The sequence below is a fragment of the Python bivittatus genome, unplaced genomic scaffold (genome assembly GCF_059951505.1).
Source record: "Python bivittatus isolate LINGU-HERP-01145 unplaced genomic scaffold, Pbiv_v1 ctg000330_np1212, whole genome shotgun sequence".
NCBI lineage: Eukaryota > Metazoa > Chordata > Lepidosauria > Squamata > Pythonidae > Python > Python bivittatus.
In genome coordinates this window covers 47,551,797-47,573,683 of record NW_028277058.1, presented here as the reverse complement: position 1 = coordinate 47,573,683, position 21,887 = coordinate 47,551,797, and the positions used below count along the sequence as shown (strand labels likewise).

The 21,887-nt window shown below is 38.5% G+C and overlaps 1 protein-coding gene and 1 long non-coding RNA gene across 8 annotated transcripts in view; one reads left to right on the top strand and one right to left on the bottom strand.

Moving 5' to 3' along the window:
* Positions 1 to 21,887, top strand: part of BICD1 (BICD cargo adaptor 1) — a 119,587-nt gene that overhangs the window by 83,099 nt on the left and 14,601 nt on the right. For 3 of the 5 annotated variants that reach the window (XR_015796262.1, XM_088141185.1, XM_088141183.1), the window contains one exon: positions 21,344 to 21,419. The exons of 1 other annotated variant lie outside the window; for it this stretch is intronic. Coding sequence is in view for 3 of the 4 variants with exons in the window: in XM_088141185.1 (XP_087997311.1) it covers positions 21,344 to 21,419 (76 nt within the window). In the remaining variant the exon portion in view is untranslated. Of the gene's footprint in view, positions 1 to 12,989; positions 14,335 to 21,343; positions 21,420 to 21,887 lie in introns of those variants that run through there. One more of the 5 variants, XM_088141182.1, reaches the window with a different exon arrangement.
* The window catches only part of LOC112540951 (uncharacterized), a 31,923-nt gene continuing 20,171 nt past the window's right edge, over positions 10,136 to 21,887 (bottom strand). For all 3 annotated transcript variants that reach the window (XR_015796264.1, XR_003084984.2, XR_015796263.1), the window contains exons 2-4: positions 18,612 to 18,750; positions 13,012 to 13,061; positions 10,136 to 10,373 (exon numbers count right to left, since the gene is read on the bottom strand). This is a non-coding gene — a long non-coding RNA (uncharacterized LOC112540951). The remainder of the gene's footprint in view (positions 10,374 to 13,011; positions 13,062 to 18,611; positions 18,751 to 21,887) is intronic.

The following is a 21,887-nucleotide window of genomic DNA, read 5'->3' as shown; positions in this document are numbered from 1 at the left end:
CCAGGCCCTTCCTCTCCTCCTATTATGAACTGAGTATTTTTAGAGATTCTGGCTCATATTAAGCCAAAGTTACGTGTTTTGCCTGGATTAAATAACAAACATTAAGACAGATTTTTTTTTTCCAGTTCAGAGATAAAAATGCTCTCTGGCTTAAGATAAGTACTGAAGCCTGTCAACCACAGGAAGAATGACAGAAAGGATCCTCTGTCCCAACACTCATTCAGAGTTTGTAAAACATGGTTTATGAAGTCTCATGTTACATGTGACCAGTGCCCATAATACTTTAGCCACTATCTTTTAAATTTCCTTTCTATATGTCCATGTATTGGCAAAGCAAAAGGGAAGAATAAAAAAAGAGAAAGGAGAAATCTTTTGCATACCTGCACAACTATGTAGATAGAACACTGATAGGTATATTTTTATACAGTGTTAGTCTTTTTCTCAAATTGCATCCTGCAGGAACATTTTGTTAAACGTAAGTTGCTACTTTCCCTGTGAATCATAATTGAAAATGCACATCTAATGAAGCTTAGGAAGATATTGCACACACAAGGCAGAGCCATATCTCCTCTCAGCTCTAAGAGGAGTATCTTTTCTCTGATACTTTTATATTACTGATATTTGCTGTAATAGGAGGTTTTTGGCTGTCCCTATATCTTTTGACTTTCAACAGCCTCCTTCTAATACAGCTTTTGGTTACCCATGTCTGCTGTTTGTGAATCAGTTTTACTAGTTCAGAGGGGATGGAAATATAAGCAGTCTCCAAACATCAGGTGTAAACATTCAGAGAAGCCACCGATTTACCTTCAGAAGTTACTGACTCTCAAAGAAAGTCTTTCTATCATTTTTTTGGCAATTATTCCCCACCTGAAGCCATGATTTGAACTTAGTTTAAAATGCCAGTTTGCTATAATAATGTTCTATTATGTCCAGGCCTATAATCCTGGTTCATTTCTAATTGATTTTCAAGTCTTGACCCTTACTAATTCACAAAGGTATGAGAATGGAGGAGATAAAAAAGGAAGAAGGTTGCTTAGGCTAAATTGCTTTCTATTGCTCCCCTCACCCCCATTTGCTCTCTTTTCACTATCCCTCAACAGTCACCTTTCCATGCTCAACCCTTTCCTTATCTAGCCTTTGGCAATGTCAGAATGTCCCCCCGCCCTTTTTTTTTTCTGCTGTTGCTTTGCACAGGGAAAGACTATTGCTTTTAAAATGCAGATAACACCCATTTAGTGCAAGATGAGAAACTCTCAAAGAGAACAAGTGCTGATACCAAGCATTAATTACAGATTGTTTTTGACTGGTTAAAGGTTTTCCCAAATCAATTCATTTAATATCAACAAAATTGGGATTCCTTAACCTTTTTGGCCTGGGACCACATTTCATCAGTTAGATAAAGTGCCATAAACATCTTCATAACATGACTGCTGGGCCAATCAGAAAACGAACACCTGTCTGCAGAAATATCTGTGGTCATAGACAGGCAAAATATAAAACAGATTTCCTGTTCCAACAGAAGCAGATTTTTTTTTTTTATAAAGGCAAACTGAACTGGTTTATTTACAGAACTTGGTCAGGAATGTAAATAAAAGACAGGGATGAAATCCGATTTCTCTCCTTCCTCCCCAAAACACAACAAACCCCACTTTTACAAAAGAGAACTTTGTAACACTTAAACCACCACCCATACAACTTTAAGTTGGTGTGTGGAAATGCTGTATTTCAAGAGGAACCACCTTGTGATACAAAGCTGCCCTCTTCCAACTTGGATGCTGAATGGAACGCACTTTGTAATAGAACTACGGTCTAAGCTACTGTATGTAATATGTAACCGCATAATATCAACCTGTTTGTTCTTCAACAGTCTCAAAGAACCCAAGTTAAAAATTGTCTAAATACCTTCTAAGTGGAGACTGTGAAGACCAAAGTTAAATATAGTTTTATATGCTAGCTTCAGATTAAATACTTGTACAGATCAAAGCATAGTTTGAGGGAGTACTGTATGGAGCTCAAGGTTAATTAGTTTAGAACAAAGATAGATGTTTACATAATATAAATAAAAGGTGAAAACTCATCTTGGCACATTTTCTCAGATAGAGAACCTTGACATATTTCAATAAACTGCAGTGGTCTCACCCATCCTGTTACCCCAATTTCTTTCTAGTTTTCTTTTTATAACTTCCACATTTGGAAGAAGCTCTGTGTCATTATCCTTTATTATTCATTACAGATTTTTTATTCTTACTATAATGCGCTTTGTACTGTGTTTGACTTTGTATACTGCCCAGAGTATGAGGCAGTTTATACATCTTAAGCAAACTATAACCCAATATATAACTGTGTGGCTGGGATTGTTCTCCAGCAAAATTCCACAAACATCCCCTTCATGAGCTAGTGAGTCAAACTTGATTCCTGGTGTCCAGATGCAAACATCCATGTTGATTTTTTGGTTTTATGGAAGTGGTTTGCCACTGCCTATTTCCAGGATTTTTAAAAAAAAAACTCTTACAGCCCTACAATTTCCTGGTGGTTTCCCATATCTGACCGTACTTCGTTTTTTCAAGGTCAGCTACATGCCGCCATTTGCTGTGACACTCCAGAAAATACTGTCCCTATACAACCTAGCAGAAATATACCACAAAAAGCTCTTCTAAAAAATCTTCCATAACTTTAGAAACATTCAGGCAAAATGTTTACTACTGGAGTCCTGGCTGAAAAGTGGAAGGAAAACAAATCAGACATTGGCCAACCTTTCTTTGAGGGTGTTGCTTGACTGAGATTCCAGTTAACAAGATATGATGAAAACAAATGGCATAGCATTGTGCAAATGTAGCCACTGTATGATTTCATATCTAGTTGTGAAAGGCAATCAAAATAAATCATTTTTAATGTTGCTTGACAAAACCATCTCTCTTGTACCCTGCTTATTACTCACAAGTTCCTCTCTTCTACCTCTCTAAAGTTGTGGCACCAGTGGAACGTTTCCAAGTGCAGGACATCTCTCATGAGGAACACTTGAGAGCCATTTTCATGGATTTGGCATCTAGGCCCAATACATGTTACCAAATACAAGGTGGGGGTATTTTTAATCATATAAGTAATTCCACCACCACTGATCATGACTTTGTTGGAATGTGCTAAAGTTGGTCCCTAAATACTGTGCCTTTGGTGGAAAGGAACTGATATATTTTTAATTTTAAATGCGAGAGACTAATATCCCAGAACACCCCCCCCTTTTTTCCAAAAGACTCCCTTGTAACTTTTTAAATTCCACCTTTTTGCTTAGTTGTTTCATTCAAATCTAGAAGTTTGTTTTAATGCCCTTTTAATGTCTCAAAGCAATGTAACCTAGAATAAATTGTTCCAGTGAAATATTATATAAGGTTATAAAGGAAAATAAAGGAAAAACAGCTTTTTCCTTATTACTGTCCATTCAAAATGCCTGTATGAACAAAGAAGAGGTTTTGCAGGTTTGAAATACAGGGAGGCTTATGCTGTGTGCTGCCAGGGAGATAGAGCATTGAAAACAACATCTCCTACAACCTTGACTGCACCATCTCCCAGGCTGATTCATTTGCTTATTCTTACTTTTCTGAACTACAGATACAATCATCAGCCAAGAATCAGCAAAAAAAGCCCCAAACAATTAAAAATATGAAAGCAATCCAACTCTATTCAGTTATACTCCCCTGTCAGAAAAGTTAAGGGACTGCCAGAACAGAGATGGAGCGGCAACACCAGTAGCTCTTCCTTCTTCCAGAGAACAGGTTGTGGGGGAGGGCAATCTCTCCTATAGGGAGTGCCCATTGCAATAATTGGGGCCAATAGTTGTAAGGTGACCTCAGAAAGAATATAAGGACTTTGATGTTGAAAACCCCCAGTGTATATGATTACATCAAAGTCATATGCATCAACTACTGAGTTATTCCAGTTTCTCTGTCTCTGTGTGAGGCCAATCAGATATATTAAGCTCAGGCTATATATTACACTAAATCTGCTTTTAGAAAAGCAAGCTTAGCCAGGCCACATGTTTTAATGGAGAAACACATGCATAGGGATTCCCTAAAATTCTCCCTTTCTATCAAATTAACTCCAGTTATTACTACATACATGTTAAAGTGTGTGTGACTTGCAGTTTGGCTCATGCAGGACAAGCTATGTATACTCAGTGTTTTATTTCATCCCTTTTATATGGTTTTCTATGTGAAAGGCATCTCCAACTAATTAAATTCCAAAATTTGAATTATAAATACCATTAAAATATGAAGCATATATACACGTATATATATTTGCAATAAGTAAAGCATTTAGTGCAAAATATTTTAAAATTGCTGGGAGTGGAGGAAAAAAACCATTCGTAAACAGTAGTCACTCAAGGTAGGGCTGGATGAAGAGATGACTTTTTAGCACTCCACAATAAGTGCCTTGTGAATATCAGCAGAAAAAAACGTTCCCGAGTGGACGTGCACCGCCATAGAGAAAGTCCGTTTGTGCGTAACTGGTGCAGGAGAACTGCAGAGTCTGTAGCAAGGGTTTTGGTGATTGTCCATATCTATATAAAGCAAAACAAGATCCTAGACAGCTTAGACAAAGTTTAGAATGTTATCTGTGCTAGAAATAAATCAATGGATTAGGTTTGAATTTTACTCTTGTATTGCAGACGTGTGAAGAGCAGGCAAAAACAGGGCAATGTTTTTCCCTTAGTCTTCTGCACCTCTATAAAGCAAGCCCCACTGTGTTTGATGATGCTTACTTCCCTGTAAGCATGTTTCACATTTCAAACTTAGTTATTACATAAACGTATAGGGACAAGTGTAGGTGGATTTTAACAGCCAACCAGTGTTCACAGATTGTGAAAATACTTGTTACAGTAATGAATTAAAACTGAATGTAACCATGCAGAAATATAGGACTAAATTATACTGATTTTTTTTTAATTTTACAAGTGGCTATGATTTCCAGGCAAAGATTATAGACTGCCTGAAGTTTTAAAATATAACTTGAATTTCTTGATTACAACAAGAGGAACATCTGCTGCCTTAGTAGTGGTTTGGAGGTGTCTTTCCTATTTGTGATTGTAGGGCAAGGCTTCAAACATGGGTAGCTGTTAGTGAAAATTGTTGCATATTTTCATTGCAATCCATAGGACAGAGGAGAAAATGTACAGTATTGAGGCACACAGGCTTATTTACTTTAGTTACCATTTTCCTAAGTAGGAGGTGCTAAATTGCTTGATGCTGTATGTTTAAAAGGCAATTTAACATCTTTATAAGAACATTTAAAATGGCTTTGTACTTTATTAAATAAATATAGGTTTTTGTTTTATTTCACATGCTGTGAAAGCACAGCAGTATATTAAGGGGCCTGATAGAGCAGTGTTTCTCAACCTCAGCTACTTTAAGATGTGTGGACTTCAACTCCCAGAATTCCCCAGCCAGCATGGCTGGTTGGGGAATTCTGGGAGTTGAAGTCCACACATCTTAAAGTTGCTGAGGTTGAGAAACACTGTGATAGAACAAGTTAGTGCAATTGGGAAGGGGCACGGTGGGACTGGTGCAGCTACGAAGTCAGTGGAACATCTGTTTTTTCTATGTAGCCTCAGCCAGATGAGAAAAATAAACCACACAGGAAGCTCAAGAAAAACATTAAAAAGGTGGCAGCGCACCTTGCTCCAGCTTTCTATAACTACAATCACAAGGACTGTGATGCTAATAGAGCCACAGGCTGCCCACAGCAGGAAGAAACCAATTTAGGTTTCTAGCTCTGGTCTCTCTGTCAGGTCACCACACCCTCCAATATGGAAGAAGCACAGCAAACTAGGAAGCAAAGACTTCCTACCTTGTTACCAGGAGTAGGAGAATTGCTGGGAATGCCTGTGGGGATTTCTGCCTGACTCCAGGGCATTGTTATTTCTAAGTTCTACAGTGCTGAATCCCATCCTCCATTGAAAAAGGTATTTTGAGCTCTGTTTCTCTTTATTATCTGAGACGGGTAGAACTCCCTAAGTATCAGTTCAGCGTCAACCAAATCTTAGCAAACATAGGTACAACGTACATGGCATGGTAATGGTATTTACTGCAGAGACTGAGAGGTTCTGGTGGATCTTGAAAAGTCAGGCCTAGCCACTGTAGCAAGCATCATGACAGGAATAAGGAGTAAGTATGGGGTCCTTTTTAAGAAGCCCACTGTCTGTCTTGGAGGATGTCTGGGTCAAATAGGTTAGTATTCTTGCAAGACACAGCTTGATTCCATCTTAACCCCTGCCAATGGAAATATTATAGTCCTGTTATGATCAGCCTTGAAGTTGCGCGGTCACATGAACTGTATCTTTTGGAGAGGTGTATGTGGAAAGCACAATGGGTGAGTGAAAGTATGAAATGTATTGTCAAAGGCTTTCACGGCTGGAATACGATGGCTGGTGTGGGTCTTCCGGGCTGTGTGGCCGTGTTCTGGAAGTTTTGTTTCCTAACGTTTTGCCAGCATCTGTGACTGGCATCTTCAGAGGGCAGGAGCACAGACAGGAGCAGTTGCTGGGCACAGAGAGAACTGCTCCTGTCTGTGCTCCTGCCCTCTGAAGATGCCGGTCACAGATGCTGGCAAAACGTTAGGAAACAAAACTTCAAGACCAGGGCCACACAGCCCGGAAGACCCACACCAGCCATCAAAGTATGAAATACTGAATAAATAGGTGTGCTTGCATAATGGAAGGAACAGAGTGTTGCCCAAGTGCTCATCCCATGTTCATGCCTCCACTTCAGGCAACAGAAATTATAGGGACTGTGATTATATTTGACTGTCCCTTCTTGGGAATTATAGCCCTTCCTTGCTCTTCTCTGACCTGTGAAAATTAATTCTCACACTATCAGTAATAAAAATCAAACAAGATGTGAATAAGTCTGACCACTGCAGAAACAAAGGCCAGTCTGCTTAAAAGAGGCGGCCAAGTAATCCATTATACAGAGCAGATGGAAAATGAAATGCAAGAGGATTTGAACATTGTTTCTACAAAAAGGGCTAGTCCTGGAATCATTGTGCTTGCTGGAATACTTCCTGACTTTCTTCAATAAATATTGCTCATCAGGTTCTTGTGACCTTCCCTCAGTGGTTCCAGTCTGGCTTGATTGGATGCAAACCTGACACAGACATCTGCTGATCCCTCAAGGCAAAAGTGCTTATGAGTGCTTGATTAATCCTGGTCATGGTTAGAGTAGCATACCTAGTCTTTCCCAATGACTAACTCACCTGTAGATAGGAGCAACTATGTCCTTTGTATATGTGCGGAGTAGGCGTTCCATATCTGGGGTGTACCATCCAAGAACCACTCAGTGCAAGCATCCATGGTCATCTGGACTTTTGTAGTCCAAATAGTGTATATCTATTGTTGAAAAGTGAACTCCAACAAATCATTGATATACAGCAATGGGGATGGGATGATGAGGAAGGAAAGACAATTACATTAATCGTATTTTTCCTGATAATAATAACAAAATCTTACCAATGTAAGAAAGTCAGGAAAGAGATGAAGAAAACTAAAATCCAATCTGCTCACTAAACTTTATGTATGATTTATCACATCCACTGGTAATTTATCTTTTATTAATAAAGTTTGAAGTATTAGAGTAAGATTGTACAATATGCTAACTCCAGATAATCTATATTACAGCTTAATGCACTGTGCAAACAGAGTCTCCAAAAAAAGAAATAACTGTTATTTATTTAAAACATTTGTTATACTGTGCCCCATCAAAAATAATATTACATAGTGTTATGAAAATACTTCTCCAAATATCAGGGTCTGGTTTTCAGGGTTGCCTGGCTTTGAGTATTTCTGTTCTGATATTTAAAGTAGCATTACCAAAAATGGCTGACTTGCTTAGGTGTGCTAAAGTTCATGATGTTCTTTTGGTACCTGGGATATGCAATTTATATCTTTTTATCTTGCCAACGAATCTGTTTTCTGTCTATAATCACTTTTAAGTCAGTCTAACGGTGTATGGTTTTGCCATTTGCAACCATTAGTCATGTCTGACTGAGCAGACAACTGTGTCTCCAGCAAATAGATTTATTATGATTAAAATTACTAATATTATTATCATTGTTATCATTTTCTGATCATTAGGTGTGATCATACCATATTTAGGGTTTTTGTGGACCTGCAAAGTAGGAGCTTTATGGATGCATCTAAAAACAAATTTATCTATCTTGTAATTCATCTTTGCCAGGGTTCCTCAACCTTGGCGACTTGAAGATGTGTGGACTTCAGCTCCCAGAATTCTCCAGCCAGCCATGCTGGCTGGGGAATTCTGGGAGTTGTAGTCCATATGTCTTCAAGTTGTCAAGGTTGAGGAACCCTGATCTATGCCACCTGTTATTTTGCTACCTCTGATGGCCTTAAATCTTTCATCTGAAAGGTCTATTTCTAAAGATTTTAATTGCATGAATTACATCAGAATTAAATAACGTAGTGTTTGACAAGCTTCTCAAAATTTAAAAAAACTTTCGAAAATAAAATACGTATTAAGTTCATTTTAGATCTAAAAGCTTACTTGAGATAAACTAGGCTCTTTTCCCATGGATGTTCATAATGGAGATGGAGGTGTTCCAAAGAAGATGACCCAAACCAAAAATTTCTTAGAAAACTGCCAATGGCTTCTTTGATGCTTAAACAAATAGTTTGTACATATTATGGGGGACTGAATTAGTGGTAAGTATTCTGACAATTACCAGCAAACCATGCATCTGGAAAGAAACTCAAATCTTGACCCTTCATTTCAAGTACTACATTTGAAAAGCATTCCAAAATAGAATGTGTTAGCAGGTAAGACTTCTGAACCAAGCTGTGTTGTGAATTGGCTTAGAAACTTATGGTAGCAGCATACTAGTGAGACTGAAGGTCCACCAGCAGGATGGCATTCATACTTCCTCAAGTCTCATGAATCAGAAATCTCTACTGATATGTTTGTTTCACTAGCAGAGTCAGGAGAACCAGAGGGTATTTGAATTTTTGTGCCCAAAATTTGGATTTGGGGTAAATCTCTACACTCTTTCTCTTAACTGTTACTGCTTATCAAATGAAGCTCTGTGATATCATCTTTAATGACTCTCCACAGACACATCGCAAACTGATTGTCACTGCCATGGCCTTACAATGAATTTCTCTGATTTACCAGGGGATAGAATATATGGTAGCTATATGCATACAGTACTCCATGAGTTCCAGAAAGAACCACAAGGCCTGCGTTACACACACTCCCAGGTTCGGCTTATGGTGACTCACTCACACACTCACAGTCTGTTGAGGCACATGGATCTTGTAAGCCCCCCTTTTGCTCTACCTGGGTTTTCCAGATAGGTACAGTTAAAGCAGACAAGACACACAGCCCTGGTGAACAGCCGGGAAATAATTAGGGGCACACACAAACCACTTTCAACCGAACAGCTTCTTTGGAATACACGGAGACCCAGTGAATTTAAAGTAACAGCACAACTTCACTGGTTACAATGTACATTTGCTCTTTCTCTCTCACATATACACTTATCCACACTTACCCACATCCATCTCAACTAGGCTGCCGGGCACTAGCTAGAGGGATGGAAGCCACCAAGTCTGGATCCAAAAACGATTTAAGGAGTGGGTAGGCTTCAGGACCCCTTTTTACCCCCCAAAGTTCTTGGTTTGTTGATTAGCTGGGATTGGATTTTTTCCCATGTGCTCAGGCCCAACTTCCTTTGTCTGGTTCAGGTGACATTTTTCCTTTGTTTCCTTAACGACTTGTTTCCTTCTTATCTACCTCCCAGAAGGGATCTTTTTGACAAGATTTGCTGGCTTTTTGTCCTCTCTGCTTACTTACCTGCTTCATCTTTAGTTATGGCATCTTCAGACTAGTCTCACACCTGCCCTGGGATTAAAGTCTCTAGAGTATCTCCTGTGAACTCTTGGAACTATGGGACACCTCCTCTTCCATTCAGAGACAGACTGAAGTTGCCTCCCAATGGTTGGGTTAATGTGCCACCCAACCTCTAGAACCAGTTGTTGAAAGAATTAACTCATTCTCACATCAATTAGTCAAGCCTGTCCATGCTACAGATATCCAGAATCACTCCTGAGTCCTTTTAAGTGAAATGTGTAAGACATTATTTTATTATTATTATTACTGTTGGTCGCACAGTCAGCCAGATGTTTAGACTGGATTTGGCATTTTTATCCACCTATCAAGTCTTTCCCAAGGACCTGGGATAGGTGGTTCTTCCTCTTCCTCTTCCTCTTCCTCTTCCTCTTCCATCATCATCATCATCATCATCATCATCATCATCATCATCATCATCATCATCATCATCTCCTCTTGTATGCTGCCTGATTCTCAGTGACTCTGGGTGGCCCACAATAATCAAACAAAGAAATTACAATCAAAGCAGATTAAGTGCTTTAAACTAAATCCTTACAATAAAATTGGTTATTATTTATAAATTCACATCTCCTAATCCAAAGAAGAAAGTCAGTTTGGTGTAATGGCTAAAGGCACAAGGTAGAAACCAGGTGACTATGAATTCTAGTTCTGCCTTAGGCATGAAGCCAGCTGGGGGCTTTAGGACAGTCACTCTGTCTCACCCCTAGGAAGAAGGAGGCAAGGGCAAACCACTTCTGAAAATGTTGGCAATAAAATTACAGGGACTTGTCCAGACAACCACCAGGAGTCAATGCTGACTTGAAGACACAAAATTAATTTAAAGAATTAAGGGAAAGGGGAGGAAGAGATGGAATGAAGTTAAATCCAACTAGCAACCATGGGGTCCTACTTCTTCTACATCTCGCAGCCTCTTACCATTGTTAAAATTTCATTTTAAGGCTATTGACTTCTACTTGATGACCAAAGCCAAAGGCAAAAAGAGGAAGCAGAGGACTGGATAGAAACGTAAGAGACTGGTATTCACCGGAAGGGGTAACAATCAGCGTTCCTTCATTTCCTCCTGAATTCTTCCCATCTCCATCTTTTTTCCCTTCCTTGAATTCCAGTTTCCACTACAATTTTATAGATTCTTTCCCTTTATTCTTTTCCGTAAATAGAAATAATTCATGTTTCCGAAGGGTTTAATTCTATGGTTTGAAGTTTTGTTCCTTTTTATGGTCCCTGAATAACTATTGCTAAACTAGCTTACCTATTATTAACCTTTTGAACGTAATGGTTTAGCCAGCATGACCACTGCTAAGATACCTAACATTTTGAACTGGTATTTTAGTTAGCAACCAAATGCATCTTTAAGGCTTCTCTAATTATCAACTTCCTCACAAAACCACAGTGAGGACATTTAGTGGAGAAATGATAAAGGTGGACCCATATTTATGTTAATATATATGATCAAGAAAACATTCTTGGTCATATAGGGCATTTGTGTGCGCCACAGAAGTATTTCATCCTAAGCCCTTCATATCCCCAACCAGGCCCACTACTGGCATACAAGGCACCCTTGTGCAGATTTCTACCTTGTGTCCCCTCCCAGGCCCCACTCCCCCAGTTTTTAGAATGTTAAAAATACTGTACCTTTCTCTTTCTATACAACTATGCCACTTAGCTTTTTTTTTTTTAATTTGTAGCTGGTGCCACCCCTCATGCAATACCCTTGTATGGCGCACAATTTGCACATCATTGTGGCAGCCCTGTCCCCCAACATGCTTCAAGCAGAGGCAAAATTCTACAATAGTTCTGGAGCTAGTGTGGTAAAATCCTTGTTATTCTAGTTAATCAGACAATGGGACAATAAAGGTGCTGTCACTGGCTCTTCATTTTTCATAAAGCCTGCCCTGGCCATGGAAAACAACAAGGCAGTGAATTTGAAGCTGGCCAACCCTCCCACAAACCTGCCACATGTTCAGGATTTATAAATTGCACAACTGTTTTCAGAGGCAGCTTGGATACATGTATGCATTTCAGGCAATGGTCCCATGATTGTTTTAACTGAGCTTCATTATTCAAGGGAGTGAAATAGCTCATAGCTTGGGTTTTCTTGAGAATGCTAAATTCACTGCTCAGACGCTCCCTCCTTTGCCCTGGGTATCATAATAATAATGTTCTGGGTATCATAATAATAGCTAACAAATGATGAATAATGTGAAAAGGAATGCCACTATGTAGTTCAAACAAGAAGACATTATAAAGTTGTCCCAGCTGATACCTGAAAGCTAACATGAAGGTGATGTATGGCTTATATATGCACCATTCACTATACAGAAAAAACTGAAATGAGTGAGGCATCTGATAAAAGTAGGGAATCTTATTTGTACATGGAAATCACCAAAGTAGATGGGTAAGAAAACTGGAAAACTTCTGCATTTGGTATCTAGGCAACTAGTTAACCTTGCTGGGAAATGAAAAACAGTATCCCTTATAAAACCTACTTTAAAGTATTCCTTTGTGTCCATGATTCTCTGTTTTAGGTTTAATATATCCTGTCTTTGCCTGTGTCTGTTTCATCATTATTTTAGAACAACCATGTTTGATCATATGCACTGAACTAATTCAATGAGCATTATATATGCATAGGATCACTCAGAAGTGGTACAATTTTTTGTGAATCCTATTTCAAATCTGGAAATAATTTCCCCTCAAGGGAAGGGGAAGAAATTCAAGGATATTATTTGAATTAATGTATTTAACAAACCAACTAATTAATCACACTTTACCTCTTGGTGCCACTGCTTTGAGATGTTTAAGGTCTGGTTATGTTTCCATGTATTGTAGACAAGAAAAAAAAATGAGAACATACACTTCATACTAAGAAATATGATTTAATCATTGTGATACTACAAGTTCACTTCTATGCCTCACGTATTTTCTTCAGATTTTTTATCTTGCATGTGGCAAAGTGCATGATTCTCCTAACTGCAGTGATTTCAACCAGAAGAGAGAAACTGACTCATAAAGCATTTTGCATAAAACTGCTGTTGCCCTGTATCCACCATTTCTAAAACATTTATTGAAATCTTTTAGGGATTCCAGAAACGAACATTACCTGATGATCTTTATTACGGTCACGGACCAGCAAATTAAACAGTCGACATCCTAAAAGAATAAAAAACAAAGTGCGGGAAGCCATGAGAAAAGGAAGAAAGTATAGACATTCTCTAACAAGAACAATAAAATGCCTTAAAATCTGAAACGTTTCTAAGACGTCAACACCATACCTATTTAGGACCTTTTCCCTGAAAGGCTTAATGAGAGCTTTGTGTGTGGCCTGTTGTTTCTTAATCCCTTTTGAGCAGATCTTATTGAGTTGTTTGTTTGAGAATGTAGATATATCCATCAGAAAAACAGATTCACAGGAAGATACTTACCATTCAACTGCCCTCTTTCTTTTGCATCCTGGAGTAATACAAATGTAGCATTTGCAGGTACAAAATAGCCAAATAGCCAATTGTACCTATCTTTGCAGGTACAAAATAGGATTGAATGGGAAGATCACAAATGACAGATAAGGCGCTTTGAGGAGTTTTGTTTACTGTTTTCCAGATCTGGGAAATTGAGTGGCCAGTGCTATTAGGTGTAGGGCCTCTGGAATCCAGAAATTGGTGTAAATGTAAAAGTTACGTAGGAAAAATCTGTGGAGAGACCCCAGAATTGGTCAAGACGGACCAATGAGTGTGAATGCAACAGTTCGGTATCAGTTGGAGAGCATGGGGAGTACAGAAAAAGAATGGAATGGCGAGAGCATGATTGTCTGGGAGAAACCCTGATCAGGAACTTCCTTGGTATTATGTGGGGATGCACTGCAACATTTGATTGCAGCTATCGCATATTGATTCCAATCTTCCTTGCAGACTCTCTCTACATTGCCAGGAAATGTCAGGTTTCCACATCATGTTGTTTTAAAAAGTGAACTGAGTTCATTAAGACAAATTGCAATTTGATAGAAACTGCTTAGTCTGCACTGAGCAGATTTACATTCCTTTCTGAAATTGTGATTGGTGCTCCCATCTGAATGGTGATCTCTTTGGTACATACACACTGCAGCAGTGAGAGCTGCAAAGAGGCAACTGGTCACATGCACAGTGGCTGAACTCTCTCTTTTTAACTATCTAGATCCCCCCCCACCTTCTGTTGTAAAATGTTACTGTCTCACCTAATTGGATTCTGTCTCCAGTTACCGAAATTTTGTGGAACTTCCTGCCATTTTGAGCTGGGAAATATTCGAAAGCTACAGGGCAAGTCTTGAGATAGGCTGAATGTAGTTCAAAAAATTCAGAGCTCCCTTCAAAATGCTCCCCTCCATAAAATGCTGCCCCCCACCCTCTTGGCATGATTACCCCACCCCATCATCTAAGGCAGTGTTTCTCAACCTCAGCAACTTTAAGATGTATGGACTTCAACTCCCAGAATTCCCTGGCCAGCCTGGGGAAATCTGGGAGTTGAAGTCCACACATCTTAAAGGTACTGAGGTTGAGAAACACTGATCTAAGAGTTGCCCACACTTGCATTATTGAATATATTATGGGAACAGTTTTGGACTGGCTTTAAATTTTGATCCACAGACATGGTAAAAATGTATTAAACAAGTGCAGTGAGCTATGGCTTTCTTCAGAGTTATGTTCTGCGAAATGGTATATTGAGAGCTTTTTTCCTGCTGAATCTTGAATTTATATATTACGTTTTTAAATGAGCAGGTAAACTCTTAGTGTTATCCATTATTTCTATGTACTGTATAACTGAAGGAATGAAAGGACAACAATTTTAATGTTTCTGTCTTTCTGTGTCTTCTACTTCACTAACCTGCTGGCTAGTCTTTCAGTTGATTTAGTGAGGAATGACTAAAATCTTATTTCTGCAGAAAATTTCATTCAGTATGAAAAAAAAATTGAAAGTGTAGAATTCCATGACCATAATCTGCACTCAATGTCAACATTTATGTTGTTTAATAATTAGTCTATTACAGTGTTTTTCAAGCTTGGCAACTTCACGCTGTGTGGTTTTAACTCCCAGAATTCCCCAGCCAGCATGGGAATTAAAGTCCATGTATCTTGAAATTGCCAAGCTTGAGAAACACTGGTCTATTATATTGTTTGTGACATAAAGAAATTTGCATATATTAAAGTTAAGAGTTGAATGTTTGTTTTCTTGCTTCTGAGTAAGGGCGAATGTCAGTTGTTCTGTAAGGGAGCTACACAGATGCTACAGCTCCCAACTGATGCCCTCCCGTTTTAATAGAATTTACATTGCAAAATCCAAGATTCAGAAAGACGTGTTTGATAAATTAAGGCCCCTTTTCCTACAGTGGTAAGACAGAGGTCTCCAGGAAGTCCATGATGATGCTTACAAGTAGGATGTGAAGGAAAACGTCTTCCTCATTCTTTAACTTCTAGATCCGAATTCAATGATATAATGCCTTTGAATATGGAAACTCCATTTAAACATTGTATGGTGTGTTTAATACTCTTTTTAAAGTGACCTCAATCAGTGAAAATTTCATCAGTGAAAATTTCAAAATAACAACTTGAGGCATGATATGTTATGTATACATGAAGAACTATTTTGCCTGTCCCAAATCTACTTGGGATAGTTGACTTAATCTTATCCCAGATTTTAACCATATTCTAAAACGTTAATAATATGAACATTTTTATTATTGTGACAAGCATTGGCAGAATGTGATCTCTGATGTGTAAAACCAGATTACAATTCTAAAGCTGTTATTTATAAATGGAGATTAGGTGATTGCTTTGTCCCATGGAGCAACAGCTAAAATGGAGTAAATACAGTCAGATATATTCTTTACGAGGCTGTTGAGAGCTGAGAGCAAATTGGTAATGAAGCACAATATAATAATATGGCTGCAGTCTTCCATTAATATTTGTTCCCAAAGAAAATATTCTAAGCAGATTTTAGCACAATCTTCATGGTTCAAATCTCTGTATTTATGGGAAAACAGACAAACTATGGACACCTTAAAAAGGTACTTTGTATTTATACACTATTTATTTGGAACAAGAAGAGTTTAATTTATGTTGGCAGCAAATGCAGTTTGAGAACCAATGCTGTAGTGAATTCTACTGGTACATCAAGATCAATTTAGGAAGTTTTGATTTGTGTCCCAGTTTTCAGCAGATTGATGAATAAGTCACTGGAGCGAGGGCCTTTTTGTGTGGCACACAGCACTGTATAATACCTTCCCCAGATAGGTCTGCCTGGCTCCATCTTGTCTAACCTTTACATGTGCAGGGAAAACAAACCCTCTTCCAATTAGTTTTCTTAGTTATTACATTTAAATAATTTTATTTATTATTAAACCCTATATGCTGCTCCAAACTCTGAGAAGCATACGCTACAGATTAAAGTTTACTGAACGTTAATTAAACAAATGATATATTGATTCTGCTGCTTTTTATTTTTCAATGCTATTGTTGTATTATTACCTACATAATTAGATATTTATTAACAACAGAAAAATAGGATAAAACCAGGAACTATGGCGAGGTCTATCTCTAAATAAAAGAGAAATTTGTTTACTCCGGAGGCTTTGGATCTGCATCTGCACAATGCATTAATAATCACTCGCCCTGATGATTTATTAATTATAAATTCATGTAGGACAGAATGTCCAGTACCTCATAGCTTTGATTCCTAAACAGAACTTCATGTACAGAGGCAGTATGAATGTACATTCCAGATCCTAGCAGTAAATCAGAGAAGATAAACTTCATGGCCACGCTACTATTGTGGTAACTGCTGTTAATGGAGTTTGGCAGGGTAGGCTGCTATTCAGGATATTGGATTAGACTGAATTTTGGTTTAGTATGACTCTTTAAACAATAAACTGAGGTGACCATTGCTAGGGCTATCAAGAAACAGGAGGGAAAGTATCAACTGCTCATAAAACATTAACATTTGCATCCTCAGGGGCCTCTAGGAGCTATGGATGGTTAAGATCTTAGCTGGATCAAACAAAAACATGGAAAGATAAGTGGAATAACCTGCTTATGCTTTCAAGGGAAGACTGAATAGGAGCAAACTAGTTAGGAGATGAGATGAAGAGGACACAGTGCAACCTTTTGTTGTAAACCTGAAGTGTTTCTTGAGTTTGTGCATCACATTTGGCCTTACAGCATGATGACTTAGTGGGTCATGCAGCCTGGTCATGATGTCAAACCATATGGGATAGCAGTCTGTGTGTTAGGAATGGAAATGAAGCAAATCTGAAAGCATATAATATTTTACAGAACTGCTTCAACATACTTCCTTTGAATGACATCATTAAGTCATGTAATGGCTTCCAAAATAATCTAGCTAAGGGCATTATAGTCTGCCTCTTACCTCTATAAAAGAAAATAGGAATAATGCAGAAGGGAACTCTGACCTGCTCTGAGAAATAATTCTGTGCCTACTCATCTTGGTCATTTGTCTTCTGCTGTGATCCAAGTATATTATTGATGTGTTTGCTGTGTTTGGAGGACATAGACAGCATCTGTTGGGGTATGTTTTTTGAGAGGGCTTTAATTATTCATTGTCCAAGCTCTAACGAATGAGCAAATGAACCTAGTCATCTGTCTTTAGCCAAGAAGAACCATACAGGCATTTCCATCCTTTCTAATGAAGAAGTAGGATTACAGATAGTTTTCAACTTATGACCATTCTTCAGTGACCATTCAAAATTACAATGGTGCTGAAAGAGGAGACACGTGACTGGTCCTCAAAGTTGCGGCCATCCCAGCACCCCCACAGTCACATGATTGTGATCTGGGCACTTGGTAACCTGTTTGCACTTATGACCAGTTGTCAAGCGTCCCATGATCACATGATCACCATTTGCAACTTTCTGTGCTGGCTTCCCCAGAAAGTCAAAGGGGAAACCGGCAGGGAAGATTGCAAATTGCTGGAGTAAGTCTCCCCCACTGGTGCACCCTTCCCCAGCCCCTCTGCACTTGTGCTATGCTAGCCACTCGCACACCCCCATGCACCCTCCCTGACACATGCTAGATCCCCATGCACTGGACCCACACCACACCCCTGCACCCCCTCCCTGACCTGCACCACACCCTTGTGCACCCTCCTTGACCCTTGTGGCATATCTCATGCACCCACATGCACCCTCCCTGACCCCCCGGCAGCAGCCTGTGGGCCTGGGACTTGCAACTTCCTGCCATCTTCCCCACTGACTTTGGTTGCGGGAAACCAGCAGGAAGGTGCCTCACCTAACAACCATGGGATTCAGTTAACAATGGCAACCAGAACTGCAGGGATTGCCATCGCTAAGTGATGCGGTCGTGCTGTATGACTGCATCACTCAGCGAAAGAAATTCTGGTCCCAACTGCTGTTGTAAGTCGACGACTACCTGTATTGGGAAAAGAACAAAGTTACATGGCAAATGTGAGGAAAAATAGAATATGGAATCCTCAACAATGGTCTCTTAATGCTGCCAGGTCCATTACTGGAAATGGAACATGGTCTGTGCTATTCTCTGATGCTTACTGTTAAAGTTGAGGAACATCCCTACCATGTCAGTTAGAACTGAGCAAATGAATCTTCAGCCTGAATCAATATGGCTCATTTAAATTTTTTCAGATTCACACTTTCACGTGATAAACTAACAGTGAAGATAAACTCCCCCCCAAAGCACTCACCACTTAATAAATGCATTTCAAGCTGATGGTCAGAAGATTAACTCTTTTGTGATCCAGGGTATTTGATGTGCCATGGAGCCATCTGTCAGCATATTGTATGGAGTGATTCCTCTGTTAACCCTCAGAGTCGCCTTGACACCTTGATGTGGATGAAATGCCAGGTGTAAGATTTAAGTTGGCTTGCACAACACACTCTAATATGGTTTGTCTGACTTTGGTTTTGCATGTTGTATGAATAAGCCAATTGTGGATTAGTGTAATCCAGTAATCCTTGATTAAAGCATGGCATCACACGTGTGAATCCAATTTATAATAACATGCATAGACTCACTAGGTTCACATACTGCAGTAAGCCTTAGTTTAGATCACAATAAGCCAAAACCAAATACATCACATATCATTTAGTACAGTGTGTCAATCCACAAAAGTGAAAGGATATATTTGATACAACTGCTAGGAAAAATGGGAACTTCTTTAAATTACTCCGTGTCTATTTTCTGCCCTCAGGTTTTCTTTTGAGGTAAGAATTAGGATGCTACAGTGATATACTACAAAATACTTTGAAATATCCCAGGTATCCCCATAATTTTTTGTTTATTAAACAAAAGTATATAGTCCAGTTCATTATATTTTAATTCTACAAACTGGGCCAATATGAAGTAGCTAGAAAATTACTCAGAATGTAAAATTAATCTTTAGCTTAGCTTAGTTTAGCTTAGCTCAGCACCAATAAAGGCACAACCATCTCTCAGGCGATGAAATATAATCTGTGGAGGCAAGTTTTAATGCTTTTTGTATGTATATGTGCCTTTCCTATGGTTTGTGAGAAGCTGGAAATGGATTCATGCTTTACTGAACCAAAGTTAAAGAAACAGGAAAACAGGTCAAAGACATTTATAGGTGATAGATTCTTGTAACAGCAGGCCTATTCTTGCTAAGCTTTTTTATGTTCCTATATCAAACCCTTCCTTATTTGATAGCTGGGATCTAGGGGTCAAGAGGTGGGTTGATGCTTATTCATAGGTGTCAAAATAACTTCAGCTCCATTGAAAAAAAAAGGATAACTTTAGAGATGGTCCACAGCATTACTAGAATATAAGGATTCAACTTACATAGAATGTAAGAATGTAGCTTTGTCTTTAGTATGTATTAATATATCATATGGAAGAGGATTATTTGTATTTCATATATATATATATTCACCACATATAACATTTTAATTTATAAAGTTCCCAAATTCAAACAATCTTCCAGCAATCAAACTATAAGATGATTCTAAAATCATTAAAATCCTTACTGAAAACCTTCCTGCACCTGCTTATAGAGTCCTTATATAAAATGCCACCATTTACATTTATTATTTTTTTCTAAAACACTGGAGCTTGCTTTTAATTCCTGCTTTTAAAAACAAAAAGAACTAGAAATAAGTACCATAAATCAACTGCATTTTGTATTCCATGTAGGTTGCTCTCTAACTGCTCTAGAGCTTAGTAGGAAAAATGTGGTTGAACATATCCATCTAAATTCTTGAATGCAATTACATCTTTAAAGTAATCTAACAGGATTTTTTGTGAGGGAAATTCTCCCTTTTCCAAGTTCTTTTTCAGTTCTGAGTTCTGCTGATGAAACATTTTTATTATTTCTAAATGTGTCTATCCTGCATTTTTCCAGGCTTTCAGTATATAATTATAAATGCAGTTACAAATCTTAAATATAAATGGCTTTTCTCAGAGCCCTACTCAGCACTTTACAGCTGTGTTGGTTAAATAATAAATGTAATAAATAAATGATAAATTTCTCTGTGTGAAATGTAGCACCGTCCTTCTCAAGGTCATAAAATACACTACTACAGTACTAACATAATTCGCTTAGACAGGCATACCATATATATGCCATTGGAGGGCAGTGTAGACCTCCACAGAAATAAGACAGTGTTTGGATACGCTTAACACCAAGCAAGGGAACTCATATTTATGGTTAATTCAGATATTGATTAGGAACTTGGCAGGAATAAATTTATTAATAGCCTGATTCAGATATAGTCAGAGTTAATCCCAGTCCCTTTGCCCCTAATCAATATGAACGATTTATGTTTTTCAATCCAAATATAGTAGTTTTTCCACCAGATTTTGCTGTGAGAGAAGCAAAACCATTTTCCAAGTTGAAGTCACCGCCAAATGCTCTTCGCCAAGGACTAATCTTGTTGCACATCTGCATTTGATACCAATCCAAGGACCCCAAAATACCATTCAGATTACCAAGTGGTCTTTTAGAATATAGTCTGAATCTGCCCTATGTTTTTAGTATGTTAATTCAGGGCAAGTCAGGTATATCTTTAAAATAAGACTCCTGTTTGAAAAAAATTGAGTGTTTCTGTCAGCATTTATGAAACTGGTTTGATTCCGACTGTTTACATTCTAGAAAACATTTGAGGACAGCAATGCGACTGGCCCAGAGATATCCTAGCTTAAAAAATCATTCTAGAATGTTACAAACTAGGCGTGAATATAAGAAACTCATTATGTCTAAAAAAGCCCTTTATACTGCTAAATTATGGGCAGATTTGGAATTTTCAGCAAAAGGAATGCTTTAATAGTTCATTCCTCTTGGCTTGTAAATAGAGCACACATTCCTCACTAAATCTCTTCTACCACCTGCCTTGTCTGTTTATTACTTACTAACCTTTTGTGTCATCTCTTTGTATATATGCCTAATTTATCAGTCTCTTGTAGATTGTCAGCAGCCTGCTGCCTTCCTACCGCCACACGGCTCACAACTAGCCAGGAGGCAACGCTGCCAGACTGTCAGGTAATGTTCTGCTAAGTCTCCTTTCTTCACCTTTTGGCTGTCACTGCATGCGATAGTCCAACTCTCATCACCCACTTTCTATGCCTCTGTCACTCCCAACCCTAATCTCTACTCTGTCTTCCAACTCGCTGTTGTCAGTATGTCTAGCAGACACTGTCTGCATTAAAAAACAAACAGAAAAAGCAAAAATTAAATTGAATCAAACTTAAACTTTTGTAATTGATGTGGAAAGATTAACTGCGCTACCACCTCCAACCAGTTAATCCTGCCTGCATGGCTACAGGATTCATGCACTGATATGCATTAATATGTTCATATGGAACAGCAATGTAGAAAAGAAACTCCACTGGACAGTAGGTAAAAATGCACAGCCCATGCCTTTTCTGGGGTAGATTTGCCTACAACTACAACCACTACAACAACCCCATGCAGACTGTCAAAATTCAAAGACAGTAGGTCTACAGACCT